The 26,927-nt window shown below is 43.4% G+C and overlaps 1 protein-coding gene across 4 annotated transcripts in view; it reads left to right on the top strand.

The window, feature by feature from the left end:
• COG5 (component of oligomeric golgi complex 5) overlaps positions 1 to 26,927 on the top strand; it is a 216,477-nt gene that overhangs the window by 116,546 nt on the left and 73,004 nt on the right. For all 4 annotated transcript variants that reach the window (XM_048499481.1, XM_048499483.1, XM_048499482.1 and 1 more), the window contains exon 8: positions 24,403 to 24,568. In XM_048499481.1, the coding sequence (XP_048355438.1) occupies positions 24,403 to 24,568 (166 nt within the window). The remainder of the gene's footprint in view (positions 1 to 24,402; positions 24,569 to 26,927) is intronic.

The raw sequence follows: 26,927 nt of genomic DNA on the forward strand, positions 1-26,927 counted from the left end.
GGCACTCAAAAAGGTTCGGCATCACTGGCTTAAAGGTAAAACACACAAGCTCTTTGATGCATTAACACCTTAAGGGGAGATGTTCTGGTGGGCTTGAGCCCCAGGACCTGTGCTCAGCTTGGCTAAGGCCCTAGGACCCCAAGTGGAGAAGGATCTAAAAAGGGGAGCTGTTCCTTTGTTTGGGGTTCCGTATGGGAAAAGTGTACTCTCTTGTACATGCATTGCCATGAGAGATGATTGCAGATAATGTCAGAGGATACTTGAGGTGTATCCTGGAGTGGGGCACCACGCGACTGGCAAAGATCAGATATTCTAGGATTATAAGTAATTAGCCAGTTACTTGTCTTTATTTTGCTTGGCTGTACCTAGGGCTATTTTATAGCTGCTCTGAGTTTGTGCCTTGTAGGAATAAAGTTGCTGAACTAGAGAGTGTACAGTAGCTTATAGCCTTGCTACTGTGAAACTGACAAAATGTACCCCTTTTAGTGACAGTCCTTGGGTGACAGTAAGAGACAGAGGGGGGCAGATTTTATATCGAAATGGTGGCATGCTGCCAGAGAGGGACAATTGGCGACTTTCTGTGCCAGCTTCCCGACTGGGCTGTGAGCTGGCAGGAGAAGTATGGAGAGAAAATACCCTTCCATTTACCATCACATTAATGGAGTAATAAGCCTGTCCCAATGCAAATAACTTAAGGTTGAATGAAATTGTTGCAGCATAAACTTGCATGAATTCAAGCCCACTTTGGTAACTGCATGAAGTGTTCCATTCAGTTAGCAGATATGTACAAGCGTACACAACTACAAAGAGCAGAAAGTGGGGGGTACAGGGGGGAGTTATTGCAAGGTTAGTCAAAAGGGCAGTTCCTAGAATATCAGTGTAATACATTATATTGCAGAACAACAATTAAATAGTATAATGTCAGAAGAATAAAATACCGAATCAGAGTCTATTCATTACTTCCTATGAATGATGCAGAAACAAAATAGGATGAATCTGAATAGTGTACAAAAAACTGTAAAGATGGAACAATGATTCTGTGTATTAAATTAACCAATCCCAGTCTGATAGTAGGGAATTGAATTCCACTTCAGCCGCTTCTTCCTGGAGTCTCTTTTTACTCTTCTGAAGACCTTCAGCCCTTAAAATCTACCTTTAACGTAACAATGCCCTCTGACAAAAGAGTGTATGAAATTCTGTTAAACATTGTGATTTGTGTATAAAATTGGGTCCCTCTGTGGAACGATGTACTTCACTGAAGAGTGCCTCTGTAGGTATGATGGTAAAGTGCAAAGACTATCACATTCCAGCCAACTTTCAGCATGAGTTGTAGCATAGCCATATGTATGGACTAGCTGAGCATTCTTCTGCACTTCCCTTTTTTGTTAAGGGAGATGATCATGTGAATACTCACCATCAGTGCCTGCATTACATATTATGTTGTAGGTGGGATGGAGCATGGAAGTATTCAACCTCTCTCCCATCTTGTTTAAGCTGGGGAGTTCCTTTTCAGGGAGTTTAGGAACCAAGACACAAAGTTAAACATCCTTTTTCTCACAGTTAAAAATTTCTTATTAAAGCATGTATCTTGACCATATTTATTGAAAGCAAATCCCATTGATTTGAGTGAGTCTTTAAGGATTCTAGCCATACTATTCTACAAAAGAGCTTTAATGACATTTTTTGTGGGACATAATTAGACATTATATGATCTGTCTATTACTGTCACAATAGAAATGTTTAATGCTTGCCTTGAACTTTCATCCTGCTGAAATTGAAATGCTGTGCATGGGCATTAAAATCAGACTAACATTCTGTAGTGAAATACATTTTTTTTCAAATTAGGGTTTAAAATAAACCACAGATTTCTCTGCAGTATAATCAGCTGATAGTGATATAACCTAGAATATCTTTTCAGTTTCCATAGGAACAGATGATAGAATATTTGAGTCTTGAAGTAGGTAAAATAAATTGGGAAAATAGAATCTTGCTGATCAACTTGTATATCATTGAAAGACCCCCTCTCCTTATCCCAAATTACTCATTACATGAAACACTTGTGGAATCCAATGATATTTTATGGGTTTTTTTAACGTTTTGGAATCTTTGTTTTGTGTTGGGATGTCTGCACATCACATAGAAGTGTTTCCTAGCATTTGTTGGGTGGTGGGGGGGAGGGCTACAGACATGATTTCAATAATGACACATCATTTTCATTTAACAATTGCTGTAAAATTGTAATCTAGATTAGTACAGCATAGTACTTTATTTCTGTACAAGTTGGATCTATGACATATTTTGAAACATATTTTTAATAATTTTTCTTCCAGATAGAGAAATTAATAGATCTGTAATAAATTGGATAAGAGTTCAGGAGAAGAAATGAAGCCATTTTTTTTTAATTTGTTCTCATTGGCACCTTTTGTTTGCTGTAGTTCAGTCAAAATTCTGCACAAAAATTGGAGCTGTGATTTTTTTTAACAAAGAAGAAAATATTGCACCTCAAGAAAATAATTTGAAGGCGTAGCCCCTTTACTAAAGTTAAGCAGATCTGAGTGTGATTGCTGCCTGAATGGGACACTTTCTGATTAACCCTTTATCTGTTACCTGAAGCTCACGGCAGAAAGACTAGATGTGTATGTAATAAATATAACGGAATCTGAGAACTGGCTGTTGTAGGTCTGTTAATTTGGAGCCTTGGCAAGGAAAAATTGATGATATTTCTGTACCACCTTAACAGTATCTACCCAATTCAATTCACCACGGAAACACTACCAGCAATGAGAGTGTCTTGTATTGTGTATACACCAAGCTACAGATTAGTGTGAAATTTCTCTTAGAATGTTGATACTTCTACCTGAAAAAGAAAATAATGCTCAGAATCTGAAATCATTCGTAGTCATTTTTTACTTTTGACTTTTCCTATATACTTCTGTGTTTCCCTTTTGTAGTTTACCCTCCCATAACTACAAGATCCATGGTTAAAAAGGAAATGATAAATGTTCTCTCCTCCCATTTCTCATTTAGTACCTATGCTAGCAATTTACTTTTCCCTTAAAAGTTCAACTAATTCTAAAGCGGGTAAAGATTTTCCAAGAGCACAAAGGTTAATATTTGTCAGGAACAGCATCTTCCAATAAGGGGGCTGGTTATTAATGTTTGTGGGCAGCTTATTTCTTTTCCGTTCAGAAGGCCCTGTTACCATTCTCTTCCAGTGGAGATATAATTCAGATATTTAACAAGGTTTTTAAAGTAATCCAACTGTAATGTAATTGTTATTAAGAACCTTTTATGCAGTCAAGATTTCAAGCCAGATTAATGTTACTGTGAGGAGGTGGACATTAATGATGGTCGTTCTGACTCATGGGACCCAATGCATTTTGTCGTTTAATCACTGAAAATATTTAGTTGTTAAATAGCATCTTGCTGCAGTACATACGGCTGTAAGAAATCATTCACTCACCTACCAATAACAGCACCAGCAGCTGCTACTATAAAAAATTAACATGCAATATTTTTAAACCTGAATGTAAATTCTATCTGCCTGAATACATACATATGTAAAGTCATGTTACTAATGACTTATAGTGACCCCAGAAAGAGTATTTCAAAGCAAATGAGAAAGGGTAAGAAGGGTCCTGGGAGTACAAATTGGCTAACTGTGACACTGTTTTGGTGCAGCCTGGGAGCCAGAAAGGGGGGGGGGGGATATACCTGATATATGGAGTGTTACTATTTTGCACATTCCCAGACGTGGGATGGGAGACTCAAAAACATCTCTTAAAAATCCCCAAGGAATAATACTTTCAATGCGAGCTCAGCCTGAGTTAAAGCAATATTAACTGAGGAGCAAATTAGCTACCGGTATAACTGAGTACCTGATGAATCAGGGATCAGACTCTCTGCCTTAGGCTAAACTACCTGTTCATCTTCTAGCTAAAGGCTATGAAAATCTTGACATTTCAGCAGTGAGCTGCCTTTGATGACTTAGTTGTTTTCAACCTCATGGTTAAAGCTATAAAGTGTCTTGGGTCTAGCATATGTGTTTGGCTTCTACAGCTCAGTAATTACCTTACAGTTAAATAGTGATAAATGGATACCATATACATCTGTCTAGATCTCAAGAGCTATTCAACCTTAGTTCCCAAATGCTTAAGTAAAAATGTCTTTACTTGTTTCTTTAAATTATTTAAACTTTGCCTGCCTGTTCAAAAAGACCCAAGATTGTGTCCAATACTTTAAAATACAATGTAGCCAGTAGTTTTATCAGCTTTGTTTATGGGCCCTGTACGCCGCTCAGAGCGGTTAATGAAGTATAATAATAATAATAATAATAATAATAATAATAATAATAATAATAATCCCATAACATCAAATGTATAGTAAAATTTATAATGGTAATACCTAAAAAAACCTACACTGGTACATTTGACAATTACATTATTGATTATTTCAAAACTTGGTTGAGTAAGATAAATGGATACTTGATCCTGATGGAGGATTAGCATGTTAGCATGATGACCTGCAGCTTTTTCTACGATCATGGCTCTGAATATACTGCGTCTTTGTGCAAGGTTCATCTCAAATGTTATATTCCTATATGGAGGTTAGTCTCACAAATACACGCTGAAGCACACAGCTGCTTGAGTACATTTTCTCGTGCAAATACACCAGTTATACAGCCACTGCACATCCTGGGTATTCTATCAGTGTATTCATAGCAGAAATATGCTCAGTTTTAGAGTGTGCATGCTTTTTTTTCTGCACAGAGGTCTATGTGCATTCCTTGTCTATGGATAAAGAGAGTCGAAAATTTGACACAATCTGTAAAAAAGTATTTTTTTCGGGAGCATTGGTGCTAAGAGTTTTACATTTTATGGCAGTCATGGGAAGGCACCAGATGTTTTCTCTGGGATTGACTGGCCCAATGTACTCATGCTTTACCTGAGGCCAAAAAGATGTTATTCAGAGTCCTACATGTGGAAGGGATAAGACTAGGTAGACAGATATTGAATGCATCTAGCCAATAGAGCTATGGATTCAGGTGTGGTTCTAAGGTGTCACTCATGGCTAAGAACCTCTACACTCCCTACAGACACAAAAGCAGGACCTCAGCAATCAAACCAGCGCTGTCCTAAATTAGAAAGGGTAACAGCTAAGTTGCTGGGAATCACTTCATATTCCTTGGGACCTGACAAACGAAGGTATTTCCCAAGGCATGTGCAGCAGTACCAATATAGTAGACTTTCCAAGTATCACCCTCACCGACAATATCAACACGGTATTCAACAACCTTGCAATACACAACAACTAAGAAAACACCCTCAGCAAAAGGGTGAAGGTAGGCATGTGGGATATTCCCCAAGAGACCAACCGTCCAAGAGCAAAGCAGGAATGTGTATAGTTGAAGATAAGCCTGTTTCTCACCAGGGTTTCTCAACTCACATGTGACAATTAAATTTTATCAATAACTAGCGGGCCCAGCCATGCATTGCTGTGGCTCAGTCTGGTGAAGTGGAAAAGAAAGAAAAGGGGAAGCGAACGGTTTGAACATGTGTCATTGAACAGTGCTTGCAAGGGAGGGGAGGGGCAAGGGGCCCCTCGCTCCTCTCCCTCTCTCCTGTTCCCTTGCATGGCACCCCACCCTGTCCCTCCCTAACGTTCCCCTTCTTCTGCTAGGGTGGGTGCGCCATGTCCAGGTGGCTGGCCCTCTCCCTTTCACTCCCTTTCTTTGCAGGCGAATTACCTAGCTGAAAACACGCTGGGAGGCATGAGCGACGTTGTGTTCAAATTTCAGAGCGTTTGGTCCAGCAAACCCCTGGACCCTCCCTCACCTTCCCCTTCCTCCTCTAGGGTGGGTGGGCCATGTCCAGATGGCGGACCCGATCCCTTTCACTCCAGATGGCATAGGTTTTCAAGGAAGGCATGTTTGTTTCCCTTGTATCAGAGGGTGTTGCTTTGACGGCCAGCAGATAGCGCTGTTGTGGAACAGAACTGTGGTTCCAACTGTCACATGTGTGGCATGCACACAATAACTGGCATAGTTGTGACATGTACACAACAGGAGGTATGGAAACAGTATGGAAACCTGGCCACATGCGAATGCGACGTGTGAAAATTTCAAAGCAATAGGTCCAGTATTTTGGGAGATTACCTGTCAGCAGAAAAACGCACTGATAGATTTTTATATATATAGATAAAAGTTTGTTACTGTTTCGAGTTTAAACAAAAGAAGGAGGAGAAGGAGGAGGAGGAGCAGGAGGAGGAGCAGGAGGAGGAGGAGGAGGAGGAGTTTGGATTTGTATCCCCCCTTTCTCTCCTATAGGAGACTCAAAGGGGCTTACAATCTCCTTGCCCTTCCCCCCTCAACAAACACCCTGAGAGAGCTCCAAAAAGCTGTGACTAGCCCAAGGTCATCCAGCTGGCGTGTGTGGGAGTGCACAGGCTAATCTGAATTCCCCAGATAAGCCTCCACAACTCAAGCGGCAGAGCTGGGAATCAAACCCGGTTCCTCCAGATCAGGGTGCACCTGCTTTTAACCTCCTACGCCACTGCTGCTCCCATGTGTTTTTATATGTTTTTATAGCCTCCTTAGTCATCCTTTCCAGAACCATTTCTGAAAAAGTGATTATGTGTGTTCACAAAGTACCCAACAGCAGTAATAGCCTACCTGAGACTTGAGGGTTGCACAGTATACCCATCTCTTGATGAGTGGCTTTTTGTAAGCACTCTCAAGATTCTTGTTTGGAATGCAAGCCTATTGTAGTAATTAGGGTGACTAAGATCTGGGAGACTCAGGTCCAAATCCTCACTCTACCATGGAAGCTTGCTGGGTGACCTTCGGCCAGTCATTCTCTCTCAGCCGAACAATCTGTCACACAGGATATTTGTTACAAGGTTAAAATAGAGCAGGAAAGAACACAGTTTGGGTACGTACTGGGAAGAAGAGCAATCTATAAACGTACATAACTTTTCCAAAGATAACGTGCTCCAGTGGAAGAAGGTTGGATTTGTTTTGGGTGGGATTACAGTCTGACATCTAATTTAATTAGTATGACTTCCACTTATGAATTAAAACCAGCTTCAGTTTTACCAGACTTAATAGGATACAAATTTTATTCAGTCCAAAAATGCCTGACCTCCCACCCATCCCCTGCTGGTATGACGTTAAAATATCCCTGACTTTCTCTTTGCCTGAGTAAAATTATGTACTCCTTTGTGGTCACTAGGTTCAACAGATGTTCTGCTAGACTTGGGATAGATTATTTGACGCTTAAAAGCATGAGGAAAATCTTCTAAGCCTAAAAATTACCTCACTGCCTTATAAATTACAACTGAAAAAGAATGGACTGTGTGGTGAACAGCTCACTCTGATATTTTTGAAATAGTTTCCCTCCATTTCCTTGCTGATCTTAACTGTGCTGCCAGAGCAGCCTGCCACACAATTTAATTAGGCTTTTCTGTTGTTGTTGCTACAAGTTACATTTTTAAAATAGAAATCAAGAAGGCGAAAGCAGCGCCCGCTGCAAGCAAGTACCACACAAGCCTGTCACGACAACAGTATTTAAAAGGAAAGAGACTCATGAGCTGTTTAAAAAGTAATGCTGCTTGCCAGATTCCCAACATCAACTCTGACAGGAAAGCTAGAGAAGGAGGAAATAGATAGGAAGGTACTGAGTGATTACAGTTTGATAACTTGTTCCTGTTCCAAGGAATTAAACAGTGTAAGTACTTGAATATTTCAAAGTCATGTTAAACTGCTAAGAGAGAATGACCCCTTCTGCACAGCAAATGTATAACGGGTTGCAGTCAGCATAAAGTAACCTGTTTTCATGCTTTCGCATTAGCATGCATTTGTGCAGGCTGCGATTGGAGCCCACGGAAATAATGTGGGTTGCTGTCGCACCTTTGCACAGAAATGTGTTTTAAAAAATTTACTTTCTACTGATGCATAGCTACGCAAGCATGCACAAATGAACCCCCACAGCCATGCTGACGTCTCACAACTATCTGCACCATGTCACTACGCAGATGTAAGCTGCAGAATGTTTTTAAAAGGAAAGTGGAGGCGAATAAAGTGTCCCCTGCCCAGCCATTTGCTTTTGGGTGGTTGCGACCCAGGATTTTTTAAAAGACTTGCAAATAGCACGATTCTTTTTTTAAAAAAACGTTTGGGGAAAATAACACAGGGCAGACTAGTTTTAGGGTCAGGATCTGTGTGGTCCCCCCCCCCCCAGTGGGTTTTTAACCATTCTAAAACCATGTTTATTGGCCCGTGCAGAGTGGGTCTACGTTCTACACTGAATTTACCAAGTCCAGTGATTCAGAATTGCCAGAAGGGTTGATATAAGCAGTAATCTTAAATGTAAACGTATTATATAGTAGTATTATGCAATTTTCCTGGGCTTTTAAATTACTTCTATATGAAGCATAGAAAGTCTAATGACAATTTCCAGTTAATCTGTACAGAAACAGTATCAAATATTGGTTTTATACTTAATTGCCTGTTGATTCTCAGATTTATAGCATTTGTCAGTTTGCCAAGTTACTGTGTTTCACCACTAGTAAATATAGCATTAAGCTAGGCTATCACAGTTTGGATCCAGCAAGCGGGCCTTTCTCATTTCTGTCTTTTGTGCTGCACTCTCTAGGTAGCCAAGCAGGAGTCCCTCTGGAACAACATGGTAATGTTGTGTAGTGTGAAGGGAAATCAGCCACAGTCAGAAACGCCACTTGCTCAAGTGAAGCAGTTTCTACTTTTGCAAATACATCTTGGATTCAAGGATATACTAGTGTGCAATTATGAATGCTTTCACAAGAAATGTCATGTAGCTTGAAAACTGAATTTGAATTGAATTTTGTTCACTTTTGTCTATTCTCATGACATTTGTATTATATACAGTGCCTAGTAATTTCAGGAAAAAAATCCTTTGCCAATTGAATGCAGTGGATGTTCAATTTGTTGAATATATTGCTATTCAGCAATCTTGATGAGACCCAGCAAATAGCAGTAGTAATTAAGCTGCTAGGCAAAAATCCTGAATTAACATCCTTCTTTAAAAAACATTACTTCTCTGAAGCATGTGAATTCTACAGACAGCTTCTGGAAGCATCTACAATGGCTAATGTTTCACTTTTGGTGCCATGTAAAAATACAGAATGGTTGCCATTTTTGCAGCTCTCCTCTTTATATTATTTAGAAGCCAAGTTTGTGGCAGTTTCACAACTGTATTCATGCTAAACATTCGATTGCTAACTTTCTTCCCATCAAAGTAGAAATTAGATGCTGTATAACAAGAGTCCCAGTGGAAACATCACCAGGTATTGACAGCAGCACAGCTTATAAATTTATATAAGTCAATGGCTCCTTTCAGCTGTGCTGTGTTCCTGCCATAAAACTTACAGGCTATCTGACACATTTTCTCCTAATCTAACTGATGAGCATTATGTCTTTTGGCAACATCCCTTTTTTTAGGCTATTGAGATTTCCCCATCCCTATTACACCCAACCCTCATGCCATTTTTAAGGAAAAGCCAGAAATAAAAAAAAAATCATGTCTGAGGTAGTAGGTAGTTGTGATTCATGAACACAAAATTAGAACTAGAGATTTAGGGAGTGAATAATGGGGCATTTACAGATACTACTCTGTGCTTCACAAACAGCTCTTCACATTCTAGTGTTCATCTGTGAGCCTTTATTGTCACTGTGGTTCATAAAATACTTTCATTTTATGTTCCTAGTTTTGTGACAGCTCTCTCTGCTCCCCCCCACCCCACGTGTGGGTAGGTTCCAATACGCCGATGATGACAGCACTCATATTTTTGTGGTGAAAAATGTTGCTAGCTTCAAAAATATTTGTTTTTTCCCTTTTCTGTATGAATCACCACTTCCCCCCAATTTAGTGATAGGTTTTATTAAGGAACATGTTGAGGAATGACTAACTGTCTTTTTATTCCATGTCCTAGTCTTACCCTCCCTTTCCCCCCAGTGGTTAATCTATACTGCCATGGCATTCCACCCAAAAGATATTAAAAATTATATTCTTCCTAAGAAATATTGGCTTATTTTACTAAGTTAGAACTTGATATTGATTTAGACAGTTTTAAAATGAGAGCTTTCTGAACTGAATGTTTCAAGCAGAAAACCTGGTGCTGCATTCTTTTCCAGACGCAGTCTATTTATGGATAGGTGAACAGACAGACTTTCCCCCCAACTTATTCATGAAAGCAAGCATGTATAATAATCACTATTACCTACAATACAAATTCAAATAGACAATGACATTTTTAGTGAAATTAGAATGTTATTGACCTACCCCTTCCCAGTCTGAAGGAGAAGCAGGATTTGGCATCCAGTGTGAGGTAAGAAGAGCATGTGTCTGCTATGTGTTATGATAATCCTAATTAATATATTTCTACCATGCCTTGTCTCCTCAGACAAGATGGTTTCAATATAGCAAGAACATAGAACCATTGAGTTGGAAGGGGCCATACAGGCCATCTAGTCCAACCTCCTAATAAGTGGAGGAGCAACTTAAAGCATCCCTGACAAGTGTTCATCCAGCCACTGCTTGAAGACTATGTGAGAAGGAGCTCACCACCTCCCTAGACAGCGGATTCCACTGCTGAACCACGCTTACTGAACCCCCCTTCCTAATATCCAGCTGGTACCTTTTGCTATCCTCTGCTGCCAACCAGAACAACACCCTGCCCTCCTTTAAGTGACAGCCTTTCGGATACTTAAAGAGAGCAATTATGTCCCTCTTTAACCTCCTCTCCTCCAAATTTCCAAGTCCTTGAGCCTTTCCTTGCAGGACTTGGTCTCCAGACCCTGCTGATCATCCTCATCACTCTCCTCTCCTCTGCACTGTCTCTATTCTGTTCATATCTTTTTTGAAGTGAGGCTTCAATAACTGCTCACTGTACACCAGGTGTGGCCTGACCAATGCAATATACAGTGAGACTTTGACATCTTGCAGTTTGGATGTTATGCCTCTGTTGATGCATTCCAAGACCACGTTGATCTTTTTTGCCCCTGTATCACACTGACTGCTCATATTTAGCTTACAGTTCATCTGTATCATATGAACTTGTTCACACACACTGCTGGCCAGTATATGTGAACAACCAGTATATAAAATTCTCATTTTTGTTACCCTGATGTAGAATTCAACACTTAACTTTATTGTATTGCATCTTGTTCATATATGCCCACTTTTCCAATGGAAATAACGCTGCAGTGTCATGGCTTAGCAGGGCTGATTATTTATTTGTTTATTTAAAACATTTTATGCCACATTTCCACCCAGAGTCCCCAAGATTTCCACCAGCTCACAGCATGAGATCTTGGGTCTTCTCTCAAGGCCCGCATAATGCCAACCTTAAAACTGTGACTCTTGTAAATGTATATCACATTGGAAGAATTCTGCCTTTTGCATTCATTGCTGCTGAAAATGTAGAGGTATACCAATTTGTGGAGCCGCGTGGCATAGTGGTTAAGTGCTTGCACTGCCACTCACACGGTCAGGAGTTTGAGCTCCCTGTGGGTCAGATATCCTGGCAGGTGGCTCATGGTCAACTCAGCCATCCATCCATTTCTTGGTCGGTAAATGAGTACCTAGTTCATAGCTAGGCGGTAAAGAATAGCTGGGGAAAGCAATGGCAAACTACCCCACAAAGAGGCTTGCCTATAAAATCACTGCTTTCAGTGGTACCCCAGGGTTGAACATGACTGAAGGGGAGACTTTACAATTCACATATCAATTCACATTGGAGTTTCCAGAGAGGAGGTTTCTGCTCACTGTCTGTCCTCTGTTGGCCAGTGTTTTCACTGCCTTTTGCTTTGCTATGCCACTGGAGGGGGGGGGGGGGCTTTAAAATATATCAATAATTGTTTTAGCACTATAACATGATGGCATTGAACCCATTGCTGATGTTTTAAGAAAGCTCCCACAAAAGTCCTCTGGTGGCACAGCAAGAAAAATGTCAGCTACAAGGGGCTGATAGAGGGAAAATGCTTCAGATGCGGGTGAAAAGACTACCTTTCCGTCCAGACAACAACCTACTTCTTCTCAGTGAGAATGAAGAAGGGCAGGCTTTGAGAAAAGAGCATACCAAAGACTGAAGCATAATTAAACCTCCACATAAAATAGATGCTGTTTAAAAAGAAAAAGTTCTAGTTTCTTAGCCAGAGTGAAAAAAGTCCATATGAATGCAGCCTATGAAAGAGTTTCAGTGGGTGCTGCTTTCCACTGTGTAGCCAGTTATCCATGCCTATGAAGAAGCCCTCTTGTTTCTTTATTTACAGGTTGTGTGTGCAGTACTACCGTGTTACTTGGATATAAAGGGTCAAATTTTTCCTTGCCTGTGTTTTAACATATGTCCCTCTATAGTTTTAAATTATATCCCTCTGTAGTCCCAACTGCCATTTTTATATCCCTCTTTAGTCCCACTTCCAGTGTTTCTCTGGCGCGTTTCAGAAATGAGATGGTTAATAGTTAAAGGTGATTTCTCCCAGATAAGACACATTATGTTAAATGCCCACCCCCAGTCTCTAATTCCATTTGTTGTTGTGCTGTTGACTGTTGATTGTTAACAGGTTCTGAAATAATTACATTACATGAGCTATGAATACATATGCACCATTAATAGGCTGCATCTGTTTGTAGCAGAGTTGAAACTTTGTCTGACAACCCTTGAGGTCCCGTTCAGGAAACGTAATACAATTCCTCCTTCTCCATATGCTGGTAATCTGATTTCACTTATTTCTTCTTCTCTTTAATCCCCTTTAGACCCATAGGTTCTCCATCTTTTTCTTTCTCTAGGGCTGCTCATTAAATTCTGAATAATTGCACATTGAGACCAAAGTGATCTTGCTGAAATTTATGCCACATACAGAAGATTACATCTTTGCACTCCACATTAATGATTCTGGGAGTAATTCTTTACTCAGATCTTTAATGCAAATTAGAACCTCAGCTTTGCTTTTCCCGTAAGCATGACTTGAATAGATGAAAAGAAAAATCTCACCTATTCTATCTTTGTTGGATGTTCAACAGAATCATTAAAGGGTACTGAAAAGTTATCCATCTGCTTTAAGTAATCTTAACTGTGTGCCCTTAGGGTTAGAACATAAGAACATAAGAACAAGCCAGCTGGATCAGACCAAAGTCCATCTAGTCCAGCTCTCTGCTACTCGCAGTGGCCCACCAGGTGCCTTTGGGAGCTCACATGTAGGATGTGAACGCAATGGCCTTCTGCGGCTGTTGCTCCCGATCACCTGGTCTGTTAAGGCATTTGCAATCTCAGATCAAGGAAGTTCAAGATTGGTAGCCATAAATCGACTTCTCCTCCATAAATCTGTCCAAGCCACTTTTAAAGCTATCCAGGTTAGTGGCCATCACCACCTCCTGTGGCAGCATATTCCAAACACCAATCACACATTGCGTGAAGAAGTGTTTCTACTGTAGGAGTGGGGCATCTTGTGTGGGTGTGATCTCGACCAATTGCAGAGAGGCAGGAAATGATGAAATTCTTCCATGTACTTCCTGTGAGGTCTTGGGGTCACCTTCTTCAGTATTTTCCTGCCTCTGCAGAGAAGCGGATAGCCAGCTTTTTTTGGCAATGCTGGCAAAAAACCACTATTCGTAGTCTGTTTGTGTCAGTCTGTGTTTGTCTGAAGTCCTTAGAGGTGTGAGTAAGCGCGATCTGGCTTGGGGAAGAGTAGTCTAGCCGCCGCTGAAAGCAACCGCTTTCATTCCCACCCACCCTCTCCCCACCCCTTTGGCAAATAGAGCGTTGGCAAATAGACAGTTAACCCCTCATGGGCCGAGGAGTCCTTTTACGCTTCTGAAAGCAGCCGAAACCTTTGTTAGCTCCGCGGCGAATCGAATCACGCATCCATAAAGTCGAGGCTGACCATAAAGAAGGGGGGAGAAGCTCCACTCAAGCCCGGACGCCGCAACGCACTTGGCCCGGCGGGGAAAATCTGGCGCCTCGAGCATCTTGCGCAGATCATCCCAACCCACGCCAAGAAAAAGAAAAGATCAAAAGCGGGCGGAGTTCCAGCCGCCCCAGGGGTTAGCTAAGCCCTAACGGCGGCGAGACTCCATAGCCGACCTCCTCCCGGCCTTCCCAGGGCCTGCGGAGCAAAGTCGTGCTTTACACCTCAAGCAGGCCCCCCGATCCCAACTGGTTCTTCCCTGTGCTGCCCTAACAGGCAGAGACCCACAGGATCCCTGAAGCGGGGAGATTCTAACACTGGGCAGTTAACTCCAGCCTCCTCCCTGGATGAGCAGCGCCCCTGCGAGTTTTACAAAGCTGGAGTTCCCTTAGAAGGGGAGATAGACAAAGCTCTTTGATGCAAGAGATCAAAGAACAGCTAATGCCCGCTTCCTCTACTTCGGGTCCCATAGGATCACCGGGCGAAGTCCCCACCCGAGAGGACTCTCCGGCTCCCTAAGCAGAAGGGACCCTTAGGCCTACTACCTACAATGAGGAGGAAGAAGAATTATCCAGTTTAGACAGCGAAGCTCTGATGGGGGAGAAAAATTCTCTGGACACAGAGGAAACCCCTGAGCCAGCTGTAGAACAATCCATACAGTTCTTTAAACTGGAAAGGAAATCCAATCCTTAATTTCTAAAAACTATCTCCTCTCTCTGGATTCACAGCGACCACTGAGGACGTGGAAGAGGGTACAAATTCCCAGCCTTCCATTAACAGCTTCCAACAAGCCAAATCAAGGGCTATCCAAAAGGCACATCATCCTACTTCCCCGGGCTGATAGAGAGAGGGCTTAATAAGTATTTCCCTGTTCCTACCAGAATGCTTTGTTAAAAGGATTCATAGGGAATGGCTCAATCCCACTGCCCACAAGGGCTTGCCCCTAATTTTAAGAAGAAAAATATCTGATGCCTCTCCAGCAGTTTCATCGTCCTCCTCCAGAATCTCTCTCAGTTGATGCCCTGTGTCCATCCTACATTTCCGGGGCACTGGTAGCTAACTGCAAAGAGGGGGAGGGCAAATATCAAGGACCCAGCTTGATAGGAGGTCTAGGAAGCAGCGCTCGTAGAGATCCCATGAATGGTTGGCGGCAGCCATCAAAACTCTTTAATGCCCTCCCTCCACAGTGTGCCAGAGCCTCCATGGTGTGGCTCAAACGTCCTCCCTGGAGATGATCTCCAGAAGTCAAAGCAAAAGGCATCCAGAGAGAAGGCATCGAAGCGGTCGCTTTCTGCCAATTCCTTCATAGCAGATGCCACCTTGGCGACGCCATGTCACTGGTAGCTGGCAGATCCTTAGCCTCCTAACATGATAGCAAAGATCTTAACGCCTGGATTTAAGCCATTTATGGCAAGCGGACATACAATCCCTAAACACGTAGTGGCTGGTTATTCATACTATGGAGGGGCCCTATTTGGCAAAGAATTGGGTCGAAGTCCTTGTCCAAACCACAGGACAACAAAAAGAGCGATGCCAAAATCTGTCCGGGCACCCGGTTGCAAGGTCCTTCTACCAACAAGCAAGTTTACCTTCCGGTCCCACAAATCCCTTACCCCGCACGCGAGCAGAGATCGGGCAAAGACCCACACTGGCAGAATCAACATTCCTTTCGGAACTACAAACAGTCCCTTCCAAACAATACAACAAGCCGGGCAAAGTCCTTCCAACTCCAATAAGAACAAAGCAACGTGACGATCAAAAGCATCCCGGTGGGGAGACCGTCTCCAACACTTTCAGCACCGTTGGCAGGGGAAACCCACGTGGACAGGAATGGGAAAAAGGAAGTCATCTCCACAGGTTATGTGATCGAATTCAACGTTATTCCACACATCACCACCTGTTCATTTTAAGCCGCTCTCAAAGGATCCGGCCAAAGCCAGCAGAACTCTGGAGGCTGGTTTCCTCACCTAACCAAGATCCAAGCCATCGAACCTGTACCGAAGACGAAGCGGAACCTTTCTCAGGGAACATATTCACATTTTGCTTTACAGTCCCCAAAAGAAATGGGGACTGGAGAGAGAACAATCACTCAACCTGAAGCTGGCATCCAACAAATTCATTCGGGTCCCCAAATTCAAGGATGGAAACCCTTCGGTCCTATCCACGGCAACTCTTCGCCATCAAGATCTGCTGACTTCAAGTTAGATCTGACCGAAGCCCTATTTGCACATCCCTATTCACAACTCTCACAGAAAGTACCTGAAGGATTCGCCATGTACAGGATCAACAATAACATTATCAATCTGGCAAGAGCGTTGCCATTCCGGACTAGCCACGGCCCCAAGAACCTTCTCCAAAGGTACTATTGGCTCCAGTCATCATGTTGAGGGGAACAGGGGATACACGTCTACTCCCTACTCTCGACTGCATCTGCTGGATGGATTCGTTCACGCATCCATCCTCCAAAGGCCATACGCCCGACATCGAGGTAGTTCAAAGAAACCCTAGCACCAGCATGGCTTTATCGTGAAACAAGAGAAAAAAGCTCTTTCGATTCCCTCCACCACGGCTTCTAAGAACGCACCTGAGGCGCAGTGCTGGACAACGGTACAAGACTCCCTTTTCATACCAGAAGAGAAGGTAGAAAGAAGAATCAGGAAAACTTGAGCATTACTAGTCATGTCCAACAGAAGATCGGATCCTTGCTAAAACTGGCAAGTCTGCTGGGAACCTTTCATCTCTCCAGTAATCGAAGCCTGACCCAGTGGAGCACGTTTTTCACGAGAGACCGGCTCCAGCGATTCCCTCCGTGCATACCAGCTGGACATTATTGCCAAAAAAAGACAGAAAATTGACCATACCCCCAAGAGTCCGTCTCATCCTTCTCTGGTGGGGCCGAACCACTCCAACCTCAGACAGGGGAAAGCGTTATCTACATGCTCATCGAAAGCTCAAGTCTTCACAGGCAGCCAGCCTTCAGGGCTGGGGGCCACCTCCAGTCAAATGTCTTATGTCCAGGGAATCTTGGTCTCCAGGAAGAATCTCGGCTCCACATCCAATGTGTTTGGAAACTTCGAGGCGATCTTCCTTGCCCTCTTCAACATTTCCGGCCAGCTAAATTACGTCACCAACATGTCATCATAAGAACGAAGACAATGTTGCCTTGAAGATGTACATCAACAACCAGAGGCGGCTCCAGATCAGCAAAGGCTCCACTTTCGGAAGCAACAAAAAAATCCTCCGATGGGTCACCGAGGAGAACTTGGTATGCAGCTTAGAAGCCTTCCTACATACATCAGAAGGGAGTCCAGAATCTAGAAGGCGGATTGGCTCAGCAGACAGAATTCACTGTCGCGTAGGAACCGAATGGCGACTTCGGGATCCACGGGTCTTCTTCAAGATATGCAACACCTTCGGCACTCCGCAGAGTGAGACCTGTTAAGCCTCTCAGGAAGAACCATCAACTTCAAAGTTCATGACCCGACACACTACCATCCCACAGGCAGTAGCAACGGGCCCTCGAAGCGCGACATATGGCCTCCAAATCTTCTCTATGCATTTCCCTCCTTTTTTCCCCTGATCCCTCGACTCCTGCGCTTGGGATCATATCCGAAGAAGCGCCTTGGTGATCCTTGTAGCCCAGCTAGATGGCCCAGGAGACCCTGGTTCCACCCACCATCCTGGAACTGGCCATCGCAGAACCACCCTGACTCTGCCAATCACTTCCGACTTCCTGGCCTTGAGGCTCCCATCATACATCCCGATCCCAGCTTTTGGTTCAAAGCTGACCGCGATGGCTCTTTGAGCGGGCAATACCTCCAGGATAAAGGGGTACTTTCAGAAGAAGTCACATCTACGAAATCTTAACAGCCAGGCGCGGAATTCGAAGCGGTCAATATCTACAACTGTTCATGGAAGGCCCTATGCGTCAGGTGGTGCCATACCGCCAGCTTGACTTCGACCCCACGGAACCATCCATCACCGTTATCTTGGAGTTCCTGCAACAGGGGCTGCTCAATGGAGACTCCAAGTGTTTCCCACCTTATGCAGACAATTGGCAGCTCTTGCTATCGTCATCCCTTGTGTGGGCGACACCCCATCACCAGACATCCGACGACGTTCTGAACTTCCTAAGAGGGGTAAAATTGTCCCAACCTCGCGGTAGTGTTCCCCTCTTGGCGCCTGGACGCTGTCCCTGTCGGGCACTCACTAGGTCCCCGTTCAAACCCACATTCAAACTGTAGTACACATCAAATGGGTAAGAATGAAAGCGTTATTCTTAATTGCAATAACATCGGCCAGAAGAGTGGCTGAACCCAGCCCTTACTCAATAAACTCAAAATTCTGCGTGTTTCCCTAAGGATAGAGTAATGTCTTCATACAGATCCAACTTTTCATTCGAGTTAACTCCCACTTTCCACGTAAGCCAGGAGATGCGTCGTTCCCAACTTCATGCCGAACCCCTCTCATCCCAAAGAGAAATGCGTGGCACACATTGGGCCAGCCTTGGCGGGCCTTAAAAGCATACATAATAAGAAGCGGAGGAGTTACGCCAAATCAGAGTATGTTCATCAACATTAGCCCGCCCAACTTGGGGCGCAAATGTCCAAGGCAGCAATCAGTAGTACCCTGAAAGCCTGTATATCACGAAGCATACAAAGCTTCCTGACTTACCCGGTCCCTCAGGGAGTCACAGCTCACTCAGTTAGCGATGCTTTCGACCAACGCAGCCTTCCGAAATCAGCCATCGGTGAAGAAGACATCTGCCAAAGCTGCCACCTGGTCTTCCATTTCCACCTTCATACGTCATTTATAAAATTCGGTCCCTGGCCTCCGGCGGGAATCAGCCTTTGGCAAAGGGTACTTGGAGAAGTATCATCGGGGGACTAATGGAAACCCCACCCGAATTAGGGACACTGCTTTCGGGGAGGTCCCACACAAGATGCCCACTCCTACAGTAGAAGGATCCATTGGATACTCACGCCATTGAAGGAGTCTTTCTACTGTAGGTAAAGTGGGGCATTTATCTTATCCCTCAGTTCCATTTGTTTCCTGATGTTACTCTCTCAGTTATCAACTAAATTCATGTTTTCCAGACCATGTTCAACGTTTAGGGTTGTGCGTTGTTGTTGTCACTGTTCTAATTGATCCCTAGTTATTGCCGAGCCGTTGTTTTCCTTCCCGATGTGTTTTTGGTTATATGTTCCCTGTTACTTAAGGTGCTATACTACTATGCCGAGCGCGAGGGGTACTGAAGAAGGTGACCCCGGTTACCTCACAGGAAGTACATGGAAGAATTTCATCATTTCACTGCCTCTCTGCAATTGAATTAGAGATCCGCACCCACACACAAGATGCCCCACCTCTACCTACAGTAGAAAGACCGCTTCACGGTGAGGTATCCAATGGATCCCTTCCTTTTTTTATTAGTCCTAATTCTTCCCCCCAGCATTTTCAATGAATGCCCCCTGGTTCTAGTATTGTGAGAAAGAGAGAGAAAAATTCTCTCCGTCAACATTTTCTACCCCATGCATAATTTTTTGTAGACTTCAATCATATCCCCCCCCTCAGCCAGCCTCCCTCTCCAAACTAAGAGAGTCCCCAAACGCTGCAGCCCTTACTCTCCCCTCATAGGGAAGGTGCTCCCCGTCCCTCAATCATCCCTTGTTGCCCTTCTCCTGCACTCCCTTTTTCTATCTCCTCAATACATCCTTTTTTGAGATAGCTGCTCGAAGCCAGAACTGGACACAGTACTCCTTATATAAAGCACCACTGCTTTATATAAGGGCATGACAATCTTTGCAGTTTTATTCTCAATTCCTTTTCTAATGATCCCCAGCATAGAGTTTGCCTTTTTTACAGCTGCCATGCATTGAGTTGACATTCCCATGGAACTATCAACTAAGCATCAGCCTAAATCCCTTTCCCTGGTCACCTGTGACTGAGTAGCACTGACCCCTGTAGCTGTGTATGTGAAGTTTGGATTTTTTTTGCCCCTATGTTGCATCACTTCTACATTTTGCTACATTGAACTGCATTTGCCATTTCTGAGCCCACTCATCTGAATTTATCAAGGTCCGGCTTTGGAGCTGCTTACGCCAATCCTTTGTGGTTCTCACCACCCTACATAATTTGGTATCATCTGCAAACTTGGCCACCACGCTACCCACCCCTACTTCCAGGTCATTTATGAATAGGTTAAAGAGCACTGGTCCCAAAACGGACACCACTCCTGACATCTCTCCATTGTGAGAACCTCCCATTTACACCCACTCTTTGTTTCCTGTTTCTCAACCAGTTTTTAATCCATAGGAGGACTTCCCCTCTTATTCCTTGATTGCTGAGTTTTCTCAACAGTCTCTGGTGAGGGAACTTTGTCAAAAGCCTTTTGGAAATCCAAGTAGACAATGTCCACCGGGTCACCCCTGTCCACATGCCTGTTTTACACCCCCCTCAAAGAACTCTGAATGGTAGAGTTTGTAGAGACCCAGGATTTTGCATCTGCAAAAGCCATGCTGACTCTTTCTCAGCAGGTCTTGCTTTTCTACATGTTTTATAATTTTATCGCTTTAATGATAGATTCTACTAATTTACCAGGAACAGATGTCGTCAAACTGACTGGCTCTGTAATTTCCTGGGTCCCCTAGATCCTTTCTTAAAGATTGTGTGTGACATTGGCCATCTTCCTTCCAGTCTCTTTCAGTGGGATGGAGCCTGATTTCAGGGATAAGTTGCATATTAAAGTAGAGGAAGATCAGCAATTTCATGGCTTGAGCCTCCTTTTAAGAACTCTTGGGTGAATGCAATCTGGGCCAGGGGATTTGGTAACATTTAGTTTATCGTCAATGGCTGCCAGAACTTCTTCCTTGTCTACCACTATCTTTGCATCAGTTCCTCGGATCTCGGGCCTCCTAAGAAGCTTGGTTCCAGGTGCAGGAATGTTCCTCCTACCTCCTCTTGGGTGAAGACAGATGCAAAGAATTCATTCAGCTTCTCTGCAATCTCCTGCCATCTTTTTAGCACACCCTTTGTTCCCTTTGTCATCCTAACGGGACCTACCGCCTTCCCTTGCTGGCTTCCTTCTGCTTTTGATGTACTTGAAAGAACTATTGTTTGATTGCTGGTCTTGATGTTCGCAGGCCATAAGAGTTCTCTCATATATCCTTTTTTGCCTCCCCTTACAGCTAACTTGCTTCTCTTTTGCCACCATTTGTGTTCCCTCTCATATTCTTCATCAGTCAAACTGGACTTCCATTTTCTAAAAGACATTTTCTTTTTTCTGATAATTTCCTCAACCTCGCTTGTTAACCATGGTGGCTTTCTTTTGGACTGGGTGCTGCCTTTTCTAACCTGTGGAACCTGTGGAACACATTCCAGCTGAGCTTTTATTACTGTGTTTTTAAATAACCTCCAAGCATCCTGGACAGTTTTGACTCTCTTGATTTTCCCTTTCAGCTTCCTGCGCACTATCCCCCTCATCTTTGAGAAATTTCCCTTTCTGAAGGCGAATGTAACTACATTAGTAGTTGCCACTTGTTCGCATGCTGAGATACTGAATCTGACAGCATTGTTGTATCCAACCAGCTTTTCTGCTGGTGAAAAAGGGAGGATGACGTCCCCTTTGGCCACCAATAAGGCTATGGTGACACTTACAGGATGTGTATTCACCAAAGACATACAGTTTAACTGAGTAAAGCAAGTATCTGTCTCCTATGACTCTAAAGCCAATTGTGGCTTAATGCAGAACTAAGTGTGGCTCTTTGACAAAGAAAATTAAAAACTAGTATCTGAAATGAATTGCAGGCAAAGATTTTTGTGAGAGTAAAGGAATTTAGAGAGCTTTTACAGAAAATAAAGTGATGGAGGTTAACAGTAGCCAGTAATCAAAGTACAAACTATACACAAATGTATTACAGTGCACTATTACAGCCATGCTAGTTGCTCCTGTTTATGTTTAATACTTCTTATGAGACCTTGTGTGTGGGATTTCCCAGTAAAGAGTCCACTACACCAATTTGTGAGTTGAAGAAATGTTATAGATTACAATATCTGAGATGCCTTTCGAGAACACATTCAACCTGTGTTGTGCCGCTTGCATTGGCTCCCAGTCGAGTTCCGAATCATTCATAAGGTATGGGTGCTTACCTTTAAGGCCTTACGCGGCCTGGGACCTTTGTACCTTCGGGACCGTCCTACCCCATATGTCCCTGCATGGCCTCTACGTTCATCAGAGGCCAATTTGCTGGTGGTCCCTGGCCCCTCGATGATGCGGCTGGCCTCTACCCGGGCCTTTACAGCTCTGGCCCTGGCCTGGTGGAACACCTTACCACCATCTATCCAGGCCCTGCGGGATCTTGGAGAGTTCCGCAGGGCCTGTAAGACCAAATTGTTTCACCGGACCCTGGGGGGGGGCGCTGATGAGCGCTCCTTTCCCCCCTTTTCTTCCCCTTTTACACTCTGGGTCTTAATACTTATGGGGGCCCTCCGCTCCCTTATCTTGTTTTCTTCCAGGGTGGGTTTATGAAGTTTTATGCTGGACGCCAATGTAATTTTGTTAATTTGTTGTTTTAATGGGGTTTTAATGTAATTGTTGTTTTATTGTGTTGTTCACCACCCAGAGCCCTTCGGGGGAGGGGCGGTATATAAAATTAATTATAAATAAAATAAAAATAAAATAAATGTTGATTAATAATTTTATGCTGCATATTTTCCATTACTCATATAGACTTTCTTATACTGGCCTCTGTTGATCATTTGATCTGAATGTTGATGTAGTTTGGCTCTTTAATTAAAGAAGATTGCTGAGTCTTGTTTTGAAACTTTACATAGCCTAGAACAGGGGTCTGCAACCTGCGGCTCTCCAGATGTTCATGAATTACAATTCCCATCAGCCCCTGCCAGCATGGCCATCTTCAGAGGTATATCACAGGGAGAAGTCTGTTATACACTGTGTCCAGTTATAACAGACTTCTCTGTGTGTGTGTGATATACCTCTGAAGATGCCAGCCACAGATGCAGGCGAAACATTAGGAACAAGATCTATCAGATCACAGCCACACAGCTCGGAAAACCCACAGCCAGTTGAATCCCACCGTGAAAGCCTTTGACAATACATCCAACTAAGTCCTTTCATCCCCAGTCAAATTTTAGGACTTGTGAAGCCTCTTCCGCTCAAGTTAAGCAGCATGGTGTTTAACAGGACAGTGATATAGCTCCAAGTTTGTTCTGTAGTATTACTGAATGATCTCCAGGGGTGTTATCTCCAATGGGTACCTTTAGGAAATTGGAACGGTCTTGGGTATTTGGTGGGTTGCTTCAGACTGAAATGTTGTATGCTGTTACTTCCTGGGAAACAACAACTCTTCCTCATCCTGTGGAAGGTTTGTGGGAGGTTCTCTGCTGAGTAGATGTCTGCTGGGAGCTGGTGTCTGATGTGAGACCCCCTCCCCAGGCAGGTTATCCTCACTCACAGTCATTATTTCTACCTGCTTGTGAGATATTTTTAAATGAATAGATCAGTGGGAATTGTAATTTCTGCTTCCTATTCAGTTTTCCCTTCTTCTTGCTGTTTGCTTCTCCAGGAGAATGGTATCAGTATTAAGAAATTTTAGGGCTGAAAGCTGTAATCATTCTAATTGACAGATTGATCAGTTTAAGATTTAGTTGATTCACTTAGCTGATTAATTCAACCAAAGTTCTGATTAATAGCTTGAGGCCAATTTTAACCAATGTGCATGTTTGATCAGTAATGTTCTGAGTGATGCTTGTTTATATTTCACCTCAAACTGTTTTATAAGGAATTTAAAAAGCAGTATTGAAGATGGTTCTGTTCCTTTGAGAATGTGAATAACTTTGCCATGTTTACTTTAAAAATAAAACCTGGCCTTTGACAACAATGGGTTGTACCTTTTGTTTACGGTGTTACAACTTAGTCTCACATGTCCCTCAGTGTCTCAAAAATGGTTTTGTAATATGCACAGATATTGAGATATGTATTGGACTAATTAACCTGTTAAAAATGATCAATAGACTCATTTTTTCCCCAGGAGCAGCAGTGGCGTAGGAGGTTAAGAGCTAGTGTATCTAATCTGGAGGAACCGGGTTTGATTCCCAGCTCTGCCGCCTGAGCTGTGGAGGCTTATCTGGGGAATTCAGATTTGCCTGGTACTCCAACACATGCCAGCTGGGTGACCTTGGGCTAGTCACAGCTTCTCGGAGCTCTCTCAGCCTCACCTACCTCACAGGGTGTTTGTTGTGAGGGGGGAAGGGCAAGGAGATTGTAAGCCCCTTTGAGTCTCCTACAGGAGAGAAAGGGGGGATATAAATCCAAACTCTTCTTCTTCATTGGTCAGCAGCCTTATCAAGTAAATGAAGCAGGGCTATGAAATCAGGACTAAATTGATTAATAGCAAGAATATACAGACACTTGCTAGTATCTGGTCTTCTCTATCCCCTCTTAGAATCCTACTCAAGTTGGAACTTCTCTTCAAGTTTTCTATAATTTGGGGACCTTAAAAGAGACAATTACGAATGTTGTGGATGGATATTGTGCATCCTTGGAAGAGGACATCAACAACACCTTGGATATTAAAGTTTTGACTCAGCCTTCACAAGCAGTGGTTCGAGGTACTACTGGTTTTTTTTTAAATAATCTGTATTAGAATACCACCTGGTAACATAAGGTAATATCTCCACAAATGGAATAAAACCCAGTTAAACATGTCTGATATGTTCTGCAAATTGATTTCCTTTAGTGTGGTTCCCTTTCAAACTGTGAAATGAAAAGGTAACATTAAGGTGAATGAAGTTGGCCCAATGCCAAGCCATATTCAGTTGAAATGCATTGCACTTCATATTTGCAGTGTGCAACTCTCTTTTTATCCAGATTTCAATTCATGGTAGCAATTGGTGTAGCATAGTAATGAAAACAGTATGAAATGGTGAAATTGTGTAATTTCTGTCCTCTACTGTGAACTTACTGGGAGACTTTAGCCTAGCTCAGTGATACTCAGTGGCTCAGGAGCTACTTTATTCACCATGCCATTTGTGGTTATTTTAAGCATTGCTCCCTGATGTTTCAGGAAAGTGTTCAGAGTTCTTGCCTGGTAGGGCTTGCGTTTGACAAATGGTTTCCCCCTTCAAACAACCCCTGCTGGAGGAACAAATAACCTGAAGGCCTCCCTGAGGTACAGGCCTTATGTCAGGGATTAAACTAAATGTGGCCGTGGTATAACAGTCCTGCTCCGACCTGCAGGCTCTATTCCATTGTGCCTTCCCAGTGGCTGCCTAAGGTATATTTCTGGCACGTTCTACCCATCTGGTTTTCCCACCACTTGATGGAACTTTTCTGTGTCTCTGTTCAATTGCCTCCATCCCCTGTCTTTTGTAAGAAAGGCCACTAGGAGGGCCAGGCTCCCCTCCTTTCCCAGTCTGAGGCGCAGCTAAAGCCAGGCCAAGAAAAAGGGGTGAGCAAGAGTGGCCAAACTTGCTCAACATAAGAGCCACATAGAATACATTCCAGATGTTTGAGAGCCACAAGACATGAACAAATATTACTCACACATTTTTATTGTTGCATATACATTTTGTTACAAACATTTTGTACAAATATTAAGAAACACACAAACATAATTGTTTGTTGTATTGTCGAAGGCTTTCACGGCCGGAATCACTGGGGTGCTGTGTGGTTTCCGGGCTGTATGGCCGTGTTCTAGCAGCATTCTCTCCTGACGTTTTGCCTGCATCTGTGGCTGGCATCTTCAGAGGATCTGAACACTGCTAGAACATGGCCATGCAGCCCAGAAACCACACAGCACCCCAATAATTGTTTATGTATGTAATATTTATTAACATTAAATGAGACTAAAAAATAAAAACAAAATGGTTAAAAACAGATATTGCTAATAGTATTTATTTGACTAAGACTCTAAATATCTGGTCAAAACATGGAGAAAAATATATAAATTAGAGATAGTTGTTGGCTGTTAGTGCTAGTAAAATATTGCGAGTTTCCATCTTTGCTGTAAGTCTCCATCTTTGTTGTGAGCAAGGATTCTGTTTGGAGATTCTAATGGAGATTAAGAAGAACAGGAAGAGTTTGGATTATATCCCCTTTTTCTCAACAATAAGGTGTCTCACAGCAGCTTACAAACTCTTTCCCTTCCTCTCCCCAGAATAGACACCTTGTGAGGATGGTGGGGTTGAGAGAGTTGAAAGAGGACTGTGACTAGCCCAAGGACACCCAGTAGGCTTCATGTGGAAGAGCGGGTAATCAAACCCAGTTTTCTGAATTAAAGTCCACTACTCTTAACCACTACACCATTCTGGCTTTGTGCGGATTTTTTAAATGTTGTTTTGCTTCAGTGTAGCTGCCCAGTTGCTTTGGCACCTACCAAAAGGGACAAAAAGGGGGAGAGTTGTTCTTCTGCATCACTGGTGACAGTTCCCTCAGGAATAGTATGCATTCAGCAGTAGTATGTAGAACTAATACAGTTGAAGAAGCAAGGGTAGGGGAAACCCCAACACAACAGAGGAACAGGAAGTATAACTTGAGCCTCTCACTCTGGCTTGTATATCAGGATGTGTAGTCATCCCCGCAGGGTCGTCGCTAAGGAAGAGGCGAGACGCGGAGGTTTCATCTGGTGGAGAGCGCCAGCAGCGGGAGTGCGGGTGTCCGTGTTCCTAGCGACCCTCCCGCGTGCTGGTTCCTGGCACCTTTTATTATGATTATAGCGGGGGCGTGTAGAAGGGCGGATCGGAAATCGAGGCCGGGAGAGCTGGAGAGCGGGAGACTGAGAGAGATCATCATGTGATGGCATGATCTCCACCCTGGCTGCTACGTCTTGAGGAGAGGAACATCCAGTGTCTGGGAGCCTAATCCTCACCTGGGGGGGGCAAGACCATTGTCCCTTTGTCTGGGAACACCCGGTGGTTTGTGAGCCAGGCAGTTCCCATGACCCGTGACTCCATCGGGGGGTGAGGGGCT

This window comes from Sphaerodactylus townsendi, linkage group LG06, assembly GCF_021028975.2.
Source record: "Sphaerodactylus townsendi isolate TG3544 linkage group LG06, MPM_Stown_v2.3, whole genome shotgun sequence".
NCBI classification, from domain to species: Eukaryota; Metazoa; Chordata; class Lepidosauria; order Squamata; family Sphaerodactylidae; genus Sphaerodactylus; species Sphaerodactylus townsendi.